Below are 18,219 nucleotides of genomic sequence, written 5' to 3'. Positions count from 1 at the left end.
AAGATCTAAACACACCTCGCTCATCAGAGCAAGACTGCTGGCATTTGATAGTATTTGTTATAATTACATTTTATCACATTCTAATTCTTTGGACTGAAAATATAGAATATTTGGCTACTCATAAGACAGTATTCTTTCCCCCATATTGTTGTTTAGTTGCTCAGTTGTGTTTGACTCTTTGCGACCCCATGGACTGTAGCCTGTCAGGCTCCTCTCCGTGGGATTTCCCAGGCAAGAATACTGGAGTGAGGTGCTATTTCCTTCTCCAGGTGATCTTCCTGACCCAGGGATCGAACCTGCGTCTCTTGCATTGGCAGGCAGACTCTTTACCACCAAGCCACTAGGGAAGCCCTTTACCCATATTAGGAAACAGCCAACTACACTAACCCTCTCAGGTGGCGTCAGGTGTCTTTTCTCTAAGGCCCTGTAGTGCACAGGGCCCATTTCATCTCTGTCATTGTACTGATAAAAGTCAGGATCTCTCTGTATGTCTGCCTCTGTATAGAAGTCTGCTCCTGGACAACAGAGATTACAGTCAGCTTTCAATCACTGTGCCCTGCTGTGCCTGTGATATAGTGGATTTTCAGTAAATGTCTGTGAAGTGACTGAAAGGAAGGACAAATTAATACTTTCATGAAGGTCTGCTTTTGTAACCGCAGAACGTACTCTAAAGCCCTATCCTTCCCACGGGCTGGGTACTGGGTCAGTGCCCTCACTGTACTCTTGCTCTTAGGTCCTTCTCGGGGTCTTGTTGCCCGTTTACACCGGCCTCCCTAATGCTGACCTCTTTCTTCTCTGCTGTGTTCAGCGTGCTGCGCTCTAAACCAGTACCTGAGCACTCTCGAGCCTTCTGATTTCTGTCCATGGCTGATTTGCCTTTCTGTGGGCCTCCCTGCCTCAACTGCCAGCTTTGTCTGCTAGGAAAATGTGGCAGAATTACTCAACCTTCCTTTGCTTGGGGTTCTTGAGACAAATGTTGACTCCCATTCACAACCAGAGAAAAGTCCTCAACCCCATGTAGGTGCTCTTTGCTAAACTGCCTCCATAGCCGTTGCTCATCAGGAAGATTTTTTTAAAAAGTATTTATTATATATAGTAGATTTACAATACTGTGCTAGTTTCAGGCATACAGCTTCAGATTCCTTTCTGTTATAAGATACTGAATATAGTTCCCTGTGCTATCCAGGTAAATCCTTGATGTTAATCTATTTTATATATAGTGCTGAGTATCTGTTAATCCCATACTCTTAATTTACCCATCCCCCTTCGGTAACCACAAGTTTGTTTTCTATGTTTATGAGTCTATTTCTGTTTAGTAAAGAAGTAATTTTTTTTAGACTCCACATATAAGTGATAACATATATTTCTCTTTCTCTGACTTAGTATGATAATCTCTAGGTCCATCCATGTTGGTGCAATATTTCATTCTTTTTGCATTGCCGAGTAATATTCCATTGTATATATTCCACATCTTCTTTATACATTCATCTATTCATGAACTCTTATGTTGTTTCCATGTCTTGGCTATTGTGAACAGCGCTGCTATGAACATAGCAGTGCAAGTATCTTTTTGAATTATAGTTTTCTCCAGGTGTATGTCCAGGAGTGGGATTGCTGAATCATATGGAAACTCTATTTTTAGTTTTTTAGGGAATTTTCATACTGTTCTCCATAGCAGCTGCACCACTTTACATCCACACCAACAGGATAGAAGGGTACTCTTTCTCCACACCTTCTCCAGCATTTATTATTTGTAGACTTTTTCATGATGGCTCTTCTGACTGGTGTGAGGTGATACCTTGTTGTAGTTTTGATTTGCATTTCTCTAATAATTAGCCATGTTGACCATCTTTTCATGTGCCTGTTGGCCATCTGTATGTCTTCTTTGGAAAAACATCTATTTATTGAGTTTTTTTATATTAAGTTGTCTGTATATTTTGGGAACTAAGCCCTTGTTGGTCTCATTATTTGCAAATATTTTTCCCAGTCTGTAGGTTGTCTTTTTGTTTATGCTTTCTTTGTTTAATGTTGTTTTTTTGTTTATGTCTTTGCTATGAGAAAATCTATAAACTTCACTAGGTCCTATTTATTTATGTTTGCTTTTATTTCTTTTACCTTGGTAGACTGATCTAAGAAAACATTACCATTTATGTCTGAGAATGTTTTGCCTATGTTCTCTTCTAGGAGTTTTATGGTGTTATATCTTATGTTTGAGTATTTAAGCCATTTTATATTTATTGTTGTGTATGGTGTGAAGGAGTGTTCTAACTTCATTGACTTACATGAGGCTGTCCCGCTTTTCCAGCTCCACTTGCTGACAAGACTGTCTTTTCTCTAGTGTATATTCTTACCTCCTTTGTTAAGGTTAACGACTGTAGATGTGTGGGTTTATTCCTGGGCTGCCTATTCTGTTCTTTTGATCTATCTCCTTTTTCCCTTCTGTTCTTTTGATCTGTTTTTGTAACAGTACCATGCTGTTTTGATTGCTGTAGCTTTGTAATACTGTCTGAAGTCTGGAAGGGTTATGCCTCCAGCTTTGTTCTTAAGGCAATTCTTGGTCTTTTGTAGTTCCATATAAATTTTAGGATTACATGTTCTAGCTCTGTGAAAAATGTCATGGGTAATTTGATAAAGATCACATGAAATCTGTAGATAGCTTTGGGTACTATGGCTGTTTTTAACAATATTAATTCTTCCAGAACAAGTGCATGGGAGATCTTTCCAAGTCTTTGTATCATCTTCAGTTTCCTTTATCAGTGTTTTATAGTTCTTACATATAGGTCTTGTACCTCAGCGGTTAGGTTTTTTTTCCAGGTATTTAATATTTAATTCCAGGTATTTAATATTGTGTAAAAAATATAATTTTTACACAATTTTAAATACACAATAAATTTTTTATTTTCTCTTATATTTCATTGTTAGTATAAAGAAATGCAACAGATTTGTATATATTGGTCTTGTACCCTGCTACCTAGCTGAATTCATTTATTCTAATAATTTTTATATGGAGTCTTTAGGGTTTTCTATATAGAGTATCATATCATCTGCATACAATGACAATTTTATCTCTTCCCTTCCAGTTTGGATACCTTTTATTTCTTTTTCTCATCTAATTGCTGTGGCTAGGACTTCCAATACTATGATGAGAGCTGGCATCCATGTTGGTGTTTCAGAATTCAGTGGCAAGGCTTTCAGCTTTTTGCCACTGAATATTGTATTAGCTCTGGATTTGTTGTAAATAGACGTTATTCAGCATTATGTTGTTACACCCATTTTCGTGTGAGTTTTTATCATGAATGGGTATTAAATTTTATCAACTGCTTTTTCTAACTTTATTGAGATGCTCATGTTGCTTTTGTCTTTTTTTAAAGGCATATGGTGTATCACTTTGATTGATGTGTGTATGTTGAACCATCCTTGGAATGAATCCAAATTGATCATGATGTATAATCCTTTTTATATGTTGTTGGATTGATTTGCTAACATTTTAGTGGGGATTTTTGCATCTGTTGATACATGTGTCAGAGATATTGAGCTGTAATTGTCTTTTTTTGTAGTGTCTTTGATTTTGGTATCAGGATGATGTTGGCTTCATAAAATGATTTGGGGAGTGTTCCCCCCTCTTTAGTCTTTTGGAAGAGTTTGAGAAGGGTAGGTATGAGTCTATTTTACTTGTAGTAATCAGTGTATTTAAATTATCAGTTTCTTGTTGATTGAGTTTTGGCAGGCTGTATGTTTCCAGAAATTTGTCAGTTTCTTCTAGGTTGTCCATTTTGTTGGCATATTAATGTTCATAGTATTTTTCTTACATTTTTTATATGTCTGCAATATTGGTAATTATTTTTCTTTCATTTCTTATTTTGTGTATTTGGGTCCTTTCTCTTGTTATTGGTGAGCCTGGTTAGAGATTCATTGATTTTGCTTACTCTTTCAAAAAAACAGCTCTTGATTTTATTGATTTTTTATTTTTAATCTATATTTTATTTCCTCTCTGATCTTTATTATTTCCTTCCTTCTGTTGATTTTAGGTTTTGAATGTTCTTTTGCAATTCTTTTAGGTGGAAGGTCAGGTTGTTTATTGGAGATTTTTTCTTATTTCTTGAGGAAGGCCTGTATTGCTATGAACTTCTCTCAGGTCAGGACTGCTTTTTCTGTATCCCAAAGATTTTGGATGGTTGTGTTTTTACTGTCCTTTATCTTGAGGTATTTTTTAATTTCCTCTTTAATTTCATTGTTGACCAATTGGTTTTTGGTAGCATGTTGTTTAGTATCCATGTGATAATTTTTTCCTCATTTTTCTTTCTGTGATGGATTTCTAGTATGCCATTGTGGTAAGAGAAGATACCTGAGATAATTTCTATCCTTTTATATTTGTTCAGACTTTATTTTATATTCTAGTATGTGATCTGTCCTAGAGAATGTTCCATGTGTGCTTGAAAAGAGTGTGTATTCTGGTTTCCTTGGATGTAGTGTCCTGTAGATATCAATCCATCTAACTATTCTAAAGTGTCATTTAGATGTGTCTATTGCCTTACTGATGTTTTGTCTGGAAGGTCTGTTCATTGATAACAGTGGGATGTTAAAATCTATTAATGTATTCCCATCAGTTGCTCCTTTTATGTCTGTTAGTATTTATGTATTTAGGAGCTTTAGTATTGTGTGGATATATGTTAATGAGGACAATATTTTCTTCCGTTGATCCTTGTATCATTAATATAGTGTCCTTTTTTGTCTTTATTCATGGCCATTGTTTTAAAGTCTGCTTTGTCTGATATGAGTATCACTACCCTCACTTTCTTGACATTTCCATTTGCATGAAGTACCTTTTGCCATCCCCTCACTTTCAATCTATGTATTTCTTTCACCCTAAAGTGGGTCTCTTGTAGGCAGAATAGTGTAGGTTCTTGTTTTATTATCCAGTGTCTTTCTATATCTTTTTATCAGAGCATTTAGTCTATTGACATTTAAAGTAATTATTGATAGTATGTATTTACTGCCATTTTAAACTTTGTTTTCCAGTTGATTTTGTATGTCGTCTTTGTTCCTTCTTTTTGTTTTTCCTTTTGTAGTTTGATGGTTTTCTTCAGCATTGTGCTTGAGTTCCCTTCTTTTTAGCTTTTGTGAGGCCACTGTTTGCTTCTGATTTGTGGTTACCCTGGTTTTCAAGTGTGTTAAACTGTAACTTTAGCTACATGTTTTAGACTGATAGTCACGTGAGCTCAAACACATTGTAAAAAATCTACATTTTCTTATTTGCCCACATTTTGTGATTTTGATGTCCTATTTTACATCTTCATGTTTATCCTTTTGCTGTTCCTTATAGTTTTAATTGCTTTCACAATTTTAATTGTTTTTAAATGTATGTATTGGCTTATCTAAGTGATCTTCAGTCCTTTCATATATTTACCTTTCCTGTTGTGAATTTCCCTTTCCTATAGATTCTTGTTATTTTTCTACTTAAAGAAGACCTTTCAATATTTCTTTTAGGATAAGGTTTAGTATTGCTGTATTCTTTTTTAAGCCTTTATTTTATATTGGAATATAGTTGATTAACAATATTGTGTTAGTTTCATGTGTAGAGCAAAGTGATTCAGTTATACATGTAGCTATTCTTTTTAAAATTCTTTTCCCATTAGGTTGTTACATAATATTAGCAGTTTCCTGTGCTATATAGTAGGTCCTTGTTGGTTGTCCATTTCAAATATAGCAGTGTACATGTTAGTCCCAAACTCCCTATCCTTTACCCATACCCCTCCCCAGTAACCATAAGTTCATTCTCTAAGTCTGTGAGTTGGTTTTTGTTTTGTAAATAAGTTCATTTGTATCACTGTTTCTTAGATTTTGCATATAAGTGGTATCATAAGGATATTTCACTTTCTCTGCCTTCCTTCATTCAGTATGACAATCTCTAGGTCCATCCATGCTGCTGCAAATGCCATTATTTCTTTCTCTTTTGTATGTACCACAGCTTCTTTATCCATTCCTCTGTCAATGGACATTTAGGTTTCTTCCATGTCTTGGCTATTGTAAACAGTACTGTTATGAACACTGGGGTGCATGTATCTTTTCGGATCATGTTTTTCTCCAAGTATATGCCCAGGAGTGGGATTGCAGAATCATATGATAGCTCTATTTTTAGTTTTTAAAGAAACTTCCATACTGTTCTCCACAGTAGCTGCACCAATTTACATTCTCACCAATAGTGCAGGAGGGCTTCCTTATCTTCACACCCTCTCCAGCATTTACTGTTTGTGTATTTTTTGATGAGGGCCATTCTGGCTGGTGTGAGGTGATATTTGACTGCAATCTTTATTTAAATTTCTCTTGTCATTATCAATGTTGAACATATTTTCATGAGTATTGCTCTATTCTTTCAGTTTTTACTTGTCTGAAATTCTTTCTCTTTTCTTCTATTCTAAATGATAATCTTGCTGGATAGAGTATTGTACGTTGCAAGTTTCCCCTTTAAGAGCTTTGAATACATGTTGCCACTCCCTTCTGGCCTGCAGAGTTTCTGGAGAGGTATCAGCTAATAGCCTTTTTATATTCCCTTGTAAATGACTCTGTTTTTCTGTTGCTACATTTAGAATCCCTCTTTATCTTTCACTTTTGCCATTCCAATTATATATCTTAGTGTGGATCTGTTTGGGTTCATCTCATTTGGGACCCTCTGTGATTCCTGTACCTAGATATCTGTTTCCTTCTGTAGGTTTGAGAAGTTTTCAGCCACAAGTTCTTCAACTACATTTTGATCCCCTTTTGTCTTTCTTCTTCTGGAATCCCTTTTGTGTGGAGGTTGGCATTATCTCATAGGTCTCATATGTCACTTTCATTTTTTCTTTCATTTTTCTTTCTGTCTACTGATTGGGTGCCTTGTGTTAACTTCCAGATGACTTATTTGTTCTGCTATGTAAACTTGGTCTGCTGTTTATTGCCTTTAGCTTGGTTTTTATCTCAGCAGTTGAGTTGTCTAATTTTGGTTTCCTTCTGGTTTCTAGTTCCTTGTTACAGTGATCTGCCTTTTTATCAATAGACTTTCTGAGGATCTTTAGCATTTTTATCACTTCCTTTTTGAACCTGGGGTCTGGTAGACTGGCGAGGTCTGTTTCTCTCAGGGAATTTCTCTTATTCTTTTTAAGTGGGAGTAGTTCCTCTGCGGAGAAGGCAATGGCGCCCCACTCCAGTACTCTTGCCTGGAAAATCCCATGGGCGGAGGACCCTGGGAGGCTGCAGTCCATGGGGTCACTAAGAGTCAGACACAACTGAACGACTTCAGTTTCACTTTTCACTTTCATGCACTGAAGAAGGAAATGGCAACCCACTCCAGTGTTCTTGCCTGGAGAATCCCAGGGACGGGGGAGCCTGGTGGGCTGCCGTCTATGGGGTTGCACAGAGTTGGACACAACTGAAGCAACTTAGCAGCAGCAGCAGTTCCTTTGCATTTTCATTTTACTTATATTTCTCTTACTCCATGAATTTAGGAGGAACAGTTATCTACTGTGATCTTGAAGGGCTGTTTTCCTGTAGGAGTGTTCTGGTGTAGACTGTGTGAGTCCAGTTATTTTGATGTGAGGGCTGTATTTGGTATGGATGCCTGCCACATCTTTCCTCAGCATGTGCTGCCCATTATTCTCCCTTGATGAAGGGTGTGTTTGGTCCTGTGCTGCCCAGAGCTTGCACTATAATGTTGGGTGGGGCCCTCTCTTTGCTCTGTAGTTGCCACAGCTCTGTTGGGGGCAGGGTCTGCTCCCCAGTTGTTGGAATAGAAACCCTGAGATCTGGTTCTCAGCTGTAGTGTGAGGTAGGTAAGACCAGAGCACTCAGCTGTGTGCCGGGACATGTGACTCTGTGACGTATCCTGCCAGCCAGTGTGCACGCCTACAAAATCAGCTGCTGCTGGAGCTACCCCGAGACCCGTCTCGGCTGTGAGAACACTGATAATTGGCTTGGGTGGCAGCCTTGCCTTCGGCGTGTGCACGCTCACAAAGCATGAGCTCCTAATGCCTGCTGAAGCAGTGCCCCGTGGTGGGAGCACTGATAATTGATTCCGATGTCAGCCCTGGGGTGTGTGTGTGTGTGTGTGTGTGTGTGTGCTCCCAAAGTCTGGTGTGGCTGGAGCCACGCACCACCATGAGCACCCTGAGAATGAGGCATCTATGGTGGACCTACACACAGCCCTTCCTGTATTGACTGGGGCTCCTTTGGTGGGCCTGTGCCCCGTCCTGTGTATGCCTCGTCTTATAGCCCAGACCACACTCCAGGCTCTTCTGGATATTTCTGCATAGCCAAACCAAGTCCTCTCCCCGTGTCTGTCCATGAAGCCTGAGTTTCCACACCCAGCACTGTGCAGACCGGCAGTGGCCGGGCAGTGAAACGGCAGCTCGATGCCAGTCTCTCTCTGTTTTGCTTGGCAGCAAGTTAGCACGGGCACACTCCTCTCTTGGAAATTCTAGACCCCTGAAGCTCCCTTGTCCTGGCAGACCTCCCAGCTAGTGAAGGAGGTTCCCAGGTGCAGGAACCAGTTCTCTTTCATAGTTCCCTCCCAGGGGTGCAGGTCTCTCTCCTTTAGTGCTACCCAGTTCTTTGGTTGGTTGAGCTCTTCTGACAGCATTTAGCTGGTATGTTGTGAGAATTATTCCAGATGCAGCTGGAATTTTCCTGCATTTGTGGAGGGAGGTGGGCTCCATGTCCTACTCTGCCTCCTTGCTCTCCTTTCCAGGAAGGTTTTTTGAGATAAATGTCTGCCATGTTAAAGTGTCTACCTCTAGTGCCACCCTCATTTTTCTCTACCAGGAGAAAGTCGGCTTTTCTAAATGGGCGGTGGGAGGAAAAACTTCTACATTCTTAAAATCGTAATGAGAGTAAAAGATAGGTGTCACTGGTTAGGAAAAGGTAGCAGGAAGGGCGGAGTCTGGAGGGAGATATCAACTCAGTTTCCCATTCAGATTCTCTCTGCTTGCTCTTTCTAAAGCTCATCTCTTTCAGGTGCCCCAGGCCTGCAGGAGGCAGGCAGATTAATGGCTCCCTAATACTTCTTTCTGGCGGTGGTGTGGGGAGACCATTTATCAACTAGAGCCTGAAACTGCAGTAGACTCTTGGTCCTTATTCCCTTAGACCAATGAAATGTAGACCCCAGCCCCGAAACTTGAAAGAGAAGGAAATATAAAATGTAAATCTCTCTTTATAGCCTCGTAATAATCTCTCTGTCGCTGTCTTACAAATGTAAACATTGGCATCACTTCAAGCCATTATTGGCTCTGAGCATAAAGAACTGCTAAGAAAAAAAGGGGAAAGAAGAAGAATCAGAGGCTTAATAACTTGAACTCCATTAAGGCCTTGCTTCCTCTGAGGAGCCTTCCCTGAAGCTCCATGGCCTGGTTAGTACCTTTGCTCTGAGCTCCCATGGCCCTGTGTTGAAATGACCTGGTTACTTGCCCTTCCCCCTTACTAGACCAGGAATTCTTTGTGTGCAAGAACCACATGCTATTGCTCTCTGCACCCTAGGTTTAGCACAATGCCTGGCCCCTCAGTTGACTTTGTTGAGGGGGTTGCTGCAGAGTAGATCTTAAAGGCAGCTGATTTCTCAGTTCTGATCTCAGGATATTCGAACTGTCTAAATAGAGCACCTACAGGGAAGCTCATTTGTGAGCAAGGGCTTGTCAGATGGGTCAGTATTAGTCATGGCCACCAGATGGCGGAAGTGGTATTCTGACAAATGCACTAGCAAGCTGCTGTTTCTTGGACAAGCTTTAAAAAAAAGTCACTTTCTAATTTCAATTCTACACTGCATGTTTTTAATTCTATGATGCCTATAATTCCTGTTTATGGCTCTCTGCAGTGCTATTAAAACTACTACACCCAAGATTTGCTATGGAGACAACCACGAAGCAAGCCTGTGTGTAGAGGGCAAGACGCAGCTCCTCCGTCTTTCCTAAAAACCCCAGGAGGCCCCATATCGCTCTCAGCCCCCCAGGAAGAAGTTCTGAGAAAATTGATATTGGCACTTGCTGTTTCTTAGTTCTGCCATTAAGTCCAAATCTGACAACACAGTGAAATGTGGTAGCCTATGAGCAGCTTAGTGTTATCTGGTTGAATCTGGAAAAATCTAATCAGAGATGACTTATGAATAAAAATAAAGGGATAAAAATAATTATGTCTAAAGGGCTAACATTACTGAAGCTCTCTAATGATGGGATCAGAGGAAGTATTTAGTGAGAATGATCAGATTCATCAGTCATCATTCTCTACCCCCTAGTGCTCAAGCAGTTTTCTGCAGAATTTGATTCAGATACATAAACATTCATTGAGGACCTACCATGAGTGAGAACCTATTATGTCAGGCTTATGGTAAATGCTTTGAATAAAAAAGAAAATCTATGGTCATTCCCCAGTGGTACAGTGGTTGGGACTCAGCACTCTCACTGCTAAGGGCTGGGGATCAGTCCCTGGTTGAGAAACTAGGATCCCACAAGCCACTCAATACATTGGTCAAAAAAATTTTTTTTATATCTTCCTCATCCTTGACTTGTTCATGGATTGATGGTAGGAGACAGGCTGGTAAGTGGTTGGTGATGATATAAGCTTTTAAGTGGCATGATGGGAGGATGCACAGGCTATTATGAGAAGAGTGCCTAATCCAGGCCACAGAGGAACAGGAAGAGTGTTGTTAAGGAAGCTTTCTGGAGGGTGGCTGGCACTAAAAAATCAGTAAAGAACTTTTCAGCCAACTATCAAATCCAAGTGAATAGTAAGAATGCCAGAGGTAGGTCGAGGGAATACTGACGGTCAGTCTTCATGATAAGGCTGATAGTATCAGCTACTAATAACCAAGGAGAATTGTCAGAAACAATTGTATTAGGGATATTAGGACATGAGCTCTTTTGTTACAGGTGAAAAAGACAAGGGATGGGAAAAAGGGACAAGTCATGTACATGAGGAAGAAAAAAGCTGAAAACATTTGCCATTTTATTTCTCCATCTTGACAGTAACATGAAAGCCTTTTATGTGACTGCTAACACTCTCACCAAATACCATTCCTTAAAGGAGCATAGGGTATCTGGAACAAAGACACTGACTGTATAGGCCCCATATGTCTCCACAGCAAAAATCTAAAGGCCAAAAAAGCTGGCATGCCAAATTCTGACACCCATGGAGGGGACTCTGGAAGGATGATGCCAGGTTTTAATCTCCTTGTCCTAGGTAGAGTGGCTTTACGGCAGTAAAAATGCAGACAGTGGAAGAAGAGGCTGTGTGCCTATCTCCAACTTTCACAGGACTATGAGAGGACTGAAAATATTTACTTCCCTAGGACAGTGTGTGATGTGGAGGAAAACAAGTCTAGCTGGGGGTCTGGAGGCTCGGGTCTGGGCCCTGGCACTGTACCTAACCTGTTGTGTGTGACCCTCACAGGCGTCCTGCCCGCTCTCGGCCTCCATGTGCTCCGATGTAGAATGGATCACATCATTGATTCTCAATAGGAGCAGAAGCCTCCACCCCAACCCTGGGAAGCTTCTGGTTCAGAGAGGACCAGGCTGGAGCCAAGGACAGGAGCCCTCCTACAATGCGTAGAACAGTGCTGAACAGTGAATCGGTGCCCCAGGTTCCACAGCTAACACACCAGAACTTCTTTTCAGGGAAAAGCCTAGAACGTATTTCTGAGTCAGACCTAATTCTCTTGCAATTGTAATCCAGAAGTGTTTTATTTTTTGGTTCATGTTTAATACATGCTGAATGCACCAGTTTCTATGGTTGTGGCCTCTTGACACTTTCGTGTCTCTGTACTTTTTGATCAGAATGACTCCTGTCTCTACTTAATCTGAACCTATTTTCGATAGGTGTAAACATCTGACTCCATGACGTCTTCTAGTGCTGCCATGTCTGGCCATTTATATGCTGCAAGTATTATTATTATAAACCAATTTTCCTTTTAAATTCTCTTTATTGCTATATTCAGGCCATTATGCTATTATTAATTATATCCATAGGCAAGTTATACTAACCAAGAATTTCATTTCAGGGTAGAAAAGGGAGCATTTCAAAGTACTGGCTCTAACGACGGGAGGTGTTGGGACCAAAGGGACACAGAACAAGCCCTTGTGGGGACGAGCTCCAAGTTCTCTCCCCCAAAAGCCCCCAAGCCCGAGATCAGTCACCTCTGCGCAGGGCTTGCAGGCTCTGCCGGGCCTGGCGGTGCAGCTCCTCCACGCAAGGTGGCCTGGTGGCCGGGAGGAAGATGTTTCTCTGCTGGTGCCACGGTGCACGATAGTACACGCTCAGCTTGCTCTCGACGTCCAGGTTGGAGACAGCTGTGAGATCAAGAAGGAAATAGGACATTAGACAGGAGCAGCTTTCAGCTGTGCATTGCACTGTCCCCGGGGTGGAGAGGGGAACAGGAGTGGGGCCTGGGCACTGTGGAAATCCAGTCCGCTGCACTGCAGAGGACCTCAAGAAAGGTTTCAAGTTGCCAGCACAGAGAGGGACAACCTTTGCCCCCCAAAGCAAGGGAGAAGAGACTCTGGCTCTTTGAGCCAGGCCTCAGAGTGGGGTGAGGTCCTGCCTTGTAGGAAGGCAGAGAAGCACCAGAGGAAGGACTGGACCAGTCTTCTGGTCCCGGGCCTCAGAATTATAGAGTTCTGCACAGATGCTCCCGATGCCTACCTGATCAGTGCCCTTGTCTTACTTCCTATCTCCGAACCTTACCACTGAGCCATATATTATCCACCAAACTATCTGCCCATCATTCAAAGCACTACTCAGCTTCCTTAGTTTTGCCTAAGTAAGAGCACAAGAATTAAAGAACTTATTAAATAACCTATTACAGGGGTGATGTGTGTTTGGAAGGGAAAGTACACATAGTATTGGGGAGGAAAGGGGCATGACAATGCCTTTGGAATTCCAGCAGAACTCCTGAGCACCGTGCGAGTATCAGGATTGGTAGGATATATACCTCTGTGGTGGCAGTGATTTAGTCACTCAGTTGTGTCCAACTTTTACGACCCCATGGACTGTAGCCTGCCAGGCTCCTCTGTCCATGGGATTCTCCAGGCAAGAATACTACATTGGGTTGCCATATCCTTCTCAGGGGATCTTCCCAACCAAGGAATCAAACCCGGGTCTCCTGAATTGCAGGCAGATTCTTTACCCACTGAGCTGTAAACTGAGGGCAAGTTCTCAGAGTTGGCGGGGGTGATTACCGTTTGAGAGTTGCTAGGTGGTGTAGTGGTTAGGACTTTGGTTCCCAATGCAGGGGTCATGGGTTTGATTCCTGGTGGGGGAGCGGAGGAGTGAGGAAGCCAGGTCCATACCATATTAGTGCATAGTGGATACGTGGATTCTTTGTTGGACAGTGCAAAAGTGATGATGTAAGTGTAACTTACAGGTACATGGGGGTACTTATTTTAATTCTTGATTTGGCTGTGCTGGGTCTTATTTAGGGCTTCCCTCAGAGCTCAGTTGGTAAAGAATCTGCCTGCAATGCAGTAAAGACAGGTTTGATTCCTGGGTCAGTCAGGAAGATCCCCTGGAGAAGGGAATGGCAACTCACTACAGTATTCTTGCCTAGAGAATCCCATGGACAGAGGAGCCTGGCAGGCTACAGTCCATGGGGTCATAAGAGTTGGACATGACTTAGTGGGTCTTATTTACGGCATGCGATCTCGTGGTAGTGGGATATGTGGATCTCATTCCCTTACCAGGGATTGAACCTTGGCACCCTGAATTGGGAGCTCAGAGTCTTAGCCATTGGACCACCAGGGAATTCCCCCTTTTTACATGCTTCATCCTGGGAGGAGGACTAGCTGCAGAGAGAGCACTGGTGGCATGGAGACTTGGGCTCCAGTGGTTTTCTATGAAGAGAGGCCAGTACTAACCCCAGACTGGGGGCCGGAGAGACTCAGCGCAGGATTCTACTTACTCCTGATTCTTATATTTCCCAACAGATCCTAAACCCAAGCCTCCACCTGTCCTTAGAGATGAACCTCACCTTCCCACGAGATGGGTGGACACCAACTTCAGATGAACCCAGTGACCATAACCTTGTGGTCGATACATCACTATCTGTCAAGGTCTAGACAATCCCATGACCTTCAGAGTTTCCAGGGGATAGACAGTAAGTTCAGCCTAAAAAGACATCACACTGCCCTGTGGACAGTTCTTTTAGCACTTTGGTTCTCTGGTCTCTGTCTGCAGTGCTGTTTGTACTTCTGGAACATGACTATCACTTCACACCCTCCTCCCCCAGTCAGCCTTCCTTTAGGCCAATGTCTCTCAATGTTGCTTGGGGAACAGACAGCAGCTTGGAAGCCAGAGCTGGCTTCCAACTCCAGATCTTCCAGGCACCAGCTGTGTGCCTTTGCACATGTCACCAGGTGAAAATCCTTTCTTTCTCCCTCTTGCTCCATCCCTTCCTCCCCAGCATCCTGCCCACACACTGTTCAGCAGTGTGAGAGAGGGAGCAACCCAATGCCAGAGCCCAATGTCCACGGTCTGTCCCTGCCAGGCAGCCTTTTCGAGAGAACCACAGTCATTCCATGCTGTGGATACAGCATACACCATGGACGCCCTCAGTGTCAGAACTTGTCAGGAAGCCTAGACTTTTCCAACACCGACGGAATAGGGAAAACCTGGCTGTGTTTTTATTTATGCACCACACAGATCCAGAACGATTTTTCCCCTATAAAAACTCTCTAACTTCTAAAATAAAACAGAGCTTCACACCAGGAGTACTGTTTACTTATTAGTGCTGCTGTTTGCACACCCGACATCCTGGAGAAAGACCGGTGGAAGCCTGGGTTCTACTCACAGTTCTCTGCCCTGGGGCAAGTCACTGACCGTGCCTTGAACTGGAGTTCCCCATCCTTACGAATCAGGGTTTGGCCTTCCTGTTGGCTGACGGAGGGCTGTCTGCTCTCTGTGCCTCTCCTTTCTACCCACCACCAAACTTCAGGATGCACTGGTGTAAGGCCCTGGGCTCTGGGGTGGAGAGACGGGGTTTCTGCCTGCCTGCAGTGGTCCAGAGCAGGTGACTGAAATCTTTGGGCCTCTGTCCCCTCCTCCGTAAGCGGGGCTCCTAGAGCCTTCACAATGCAAGGAATCCAAGGAAATGATCATGACATGATCATTCCTTGACATGTCTTTGCTTACTAAATATTAGTTCCCCTTGCTGTGGTGGGAACGGATGAGATGAAGGGGCCAGGCTTGGGGTCAAAGACCAAAGTCTGGAGCTCTCTTCCTTTTTTATTTTCCTGTCTTCATGGTGAGTCATGTGTAAACAAACGTGAGGCTACCAGAGATGACTGTTGGTGGGGGGGTAGGGTGTCTTACATTCTGGAAACTGTAAAGAAAGCTGCCTACAACCAGGGAGCCTGTGTCCTCTCTGAGAGGTAGGATGTCCCCGGTCTCTGGTATTAGCTAACTTGGGCAGCTTCGAGATGCTAATTCTCTGAGTCACTGTGAGAGCTGCAGCACTATACATTCTCCCTGGAAATGGTTTATCGTTTTCTTGTTTATCTGTGGGTCATTCTGCTGCCGTGTTCTACACCATGCACTTCCTCCAGAGTATGTAAGCATGCATCCATCTGTCGCAGCTCGGCTATTGTTTTCAGAAAATTCCTGTGGGCACTGAGCGGCGCCATTGGATCCTACTGCTGAAGAGACCTCGGAAATGACGGAGTTCTGTGTTTTTGCAAACCACGGGGCATGACCCTTGAGTGGATTGTGAAATCCATTCAGCAGATCAGGACTAGCATTTTTTAAACAAAGACATACAAGAGACTGGAATAGAAAATGCCAACATGCATCACATGTAGCGTTGTTTTGTGAAGCTGTTGGTTCTGTTACATATGTGTTCATTTGTACATGCGTGTGCATGGATGCTGGGGTGTGATGCAGACATGTACTTCTTGCTCTGGGTACCAGTCAACATATGGAAAGTTACTGCTTAGACCACCACTCTCAGGTACTAATGATGGAATCAAGGTTCCAAGGTATGACCCAAGATCCCAGAGTTGATTTTTGGCAGAGGTGGAAACAAAGCTTAGGTCTCCTGAGGCCAGGTCCATGCACTTCCCTAGGCAGACTCTTCTTCCCTTTCCCTGCTGTCACTTGGCCTGGACGCTGCTCCCTTCCTCTCTGTTGCTGACTACTTGCTATCTATTGCATCTATTAAGCTGTCCTTCCAAAACCAAAACTCTCAACTCACGACACACACAAGTTTCCCCTGTTGTCTGAGAAAGCAGTCATTTGAATTTGAGGATGCCAGCAACACTTCTGCCCAGGGAGCAGAGAACAAGTTTCCCAGGGACACTGACGCTCCCGGTCTGCAGACCATATAGTGAGGACCACTGCTTTCCAGAAAGAGATACTGAGGCAACAACTAGGTACTCGACTAAACCACATTAAACGAGTGATGTTCAACCATTTTGCTCTACATAAACCTTCTCTAGAGTTCAACCTAGTAAGTAGATCAACCCCAAGGCCAGCTTCACTAGAGAGGCTGTCGTGTTCTCAGATAGCAGTAACGCGCCTGCTTCCAGCAACCTGGACTGAAAGCAACCACTCCATCACCAAGTCCTGACACCTCTGTGCCAGTATGCAAGACTTGCATGCCTGAGCTTAAACCAGAGTGGGAGTCTGGCTCTGCCCTTGTCTCGTCAGCCCCACAGACCTTAAAAAGACACTGGCACTTTTACATGGTGGCAAACAAGTTACAGTATACAAAAGATAATACAGATCAGAAATAAGGAATTGGATCTTTCAGGAGAACCTGATGGATAACTAAGGAATGCTTCTAAGATTCAGAGAAGGGCGACTTGTCACAAAGCTATTTTCATTATTTGCAAAGAACCGGGTGAGGTTGGTTCTTTGAAAGCAGGAAAATGGAGATGCAAGAAGGCACTCTAACCACAAAGATGCATATGGTGTTTTAAAGTCCCTTCACTCCTGCTCAGGCTACAAAAGTGATGTTATGAACCCAAGTACCTCTCGCATTCCAGGGAAGACAGTGGAGCTGGAGTGGGAGAGACAGATCAGAGAAAGCATATGAAAATCACCTTTCTGTTCAGAAGACACTTCATACTTATCACCAGTATGGTGCCCAGACTCTCTGGTCTGCTTGGACAGGTGCCCTGGGCTCGAGTAAATCATGACACAGTAAGGTAATTAGCACATGACACCTGATTATACATGCTAGTAAATCTCTTCTCCTAGATAGAGGTGAGACTCTTAAAAATTACTTAGAGATCACCAGCAACAATGGAAAATGTAAAAATATCCAGACTTACAGAAGGTCCCACATATCCCTCCACTGTACTCCACTAAGACTTATTACTTACTTGCTAGTTAGTATCTTCATAGGTAGAGAAGTAATGCCCTTTATTGGACCCACAAAGAAGCTATAAATACATGAGCCTGCAAGCCAAAAGGAATTCTTTTCCAAGGACCTTTCCACCTGCAAAGCCTAGAGATTTATGTGTTCTGTGCTCTCTGCAAAAGACACACATGATATATTGAATCTGGAGTCAGAAAAGATGTGTTCTCTTTTGACTCAGTTAGCCTGAGTCTAGCCGAGTCTGCAGCAAGACTGAGGGAGACCCGCTCTTCAGGGACAGTGGCTCTTTCTCTCCTTCAGCCCAGGGAAGACAGGCTCTGAGAATGATTCCTCACAACTGGCACTGAGACAAAGCTTCAGGAGGTGATACTAAGAAGCCAGAAGTACAGGGAGCGGGGAAGTGACACAGCGAAGGGAAGGAAGCCAATAAAGGGTGCACAGGCTGGAACCCCTTAGGAGCCAGTGCAGAACACACACCTTAGAGGTGAGGGGTTGGGGATATTTATCTCCCACTTCCTATCAGCCATCGATTGAAGGCTGCTGAAGTGCCAGAACAGTATTTCCTTCTACTTCTAGAAAAGCATGCTCCTCTGTCTGTCATGGGAGCTGTAAGTGAGGCTGCCTGCTGTTCACTGAGGTGATAAGGGGAAGGGCACTTCTTGGCCTGGGGGTTTTAGGACTGTGACCCTTGGAGCATACGAGCATTTGCATTTCAGATTCGGGATGTCTGGATTGTGCGCCAGGCTACTTTGACAAGTTCTCCAATGCCAAAGTAGCTTAAAATGGATTTGTTGTCAAAATCCCCCAGGTCTGGCAGTGAAAAGCCCTGGTCAGACAAATCTGGATCCTGGTTGGAACATCAGCAGGAGGGCCGTGGCCAGGAGGCTGGGCAG

General features: G+C 43.0%; 1 protein-coding gene across 1 annotated transcript in view; it reads right to left on the bottom strand.

Annotated features, from left to right (window-relative positions):
• The window catches only part of NHS (NHS actin remodeling regulator), a 338,164-nt gene that overhangs the window by 50,066 nt on the left and 269,879 nt on the right, over window positions 1-18,219 (bottom strand). Inside the window, exon 2 of the mRNA XM_065914796.1 lies at window positions 12,153-12,305. Coding sequence (XP_065770868.1) covers window positions 12,153-12,305 — 153 coding nt within the window. The remainder of the gene's footprint in view (window positions 1-12,152; window positions 12,306-18,219) is intronic.

Source organism: Muntiacus reevesi, chromosome X (genome assembly GCF_963930625.1).
Source record: "Muntiacus reevesi chromosome X, mMunRee1.1, whole genome shotgun sequence".
NCBI classification, from domain to species: domain Eukaryota; kingdom Metazoa; phylum Chordata; class Mammalia; order Artiodactyla; family Cervidae; genus Muntiacus; species Muntiacus reevesi.
This window is presented reverse-complemented; position numbering and strand designations above follow the sequence as displayed.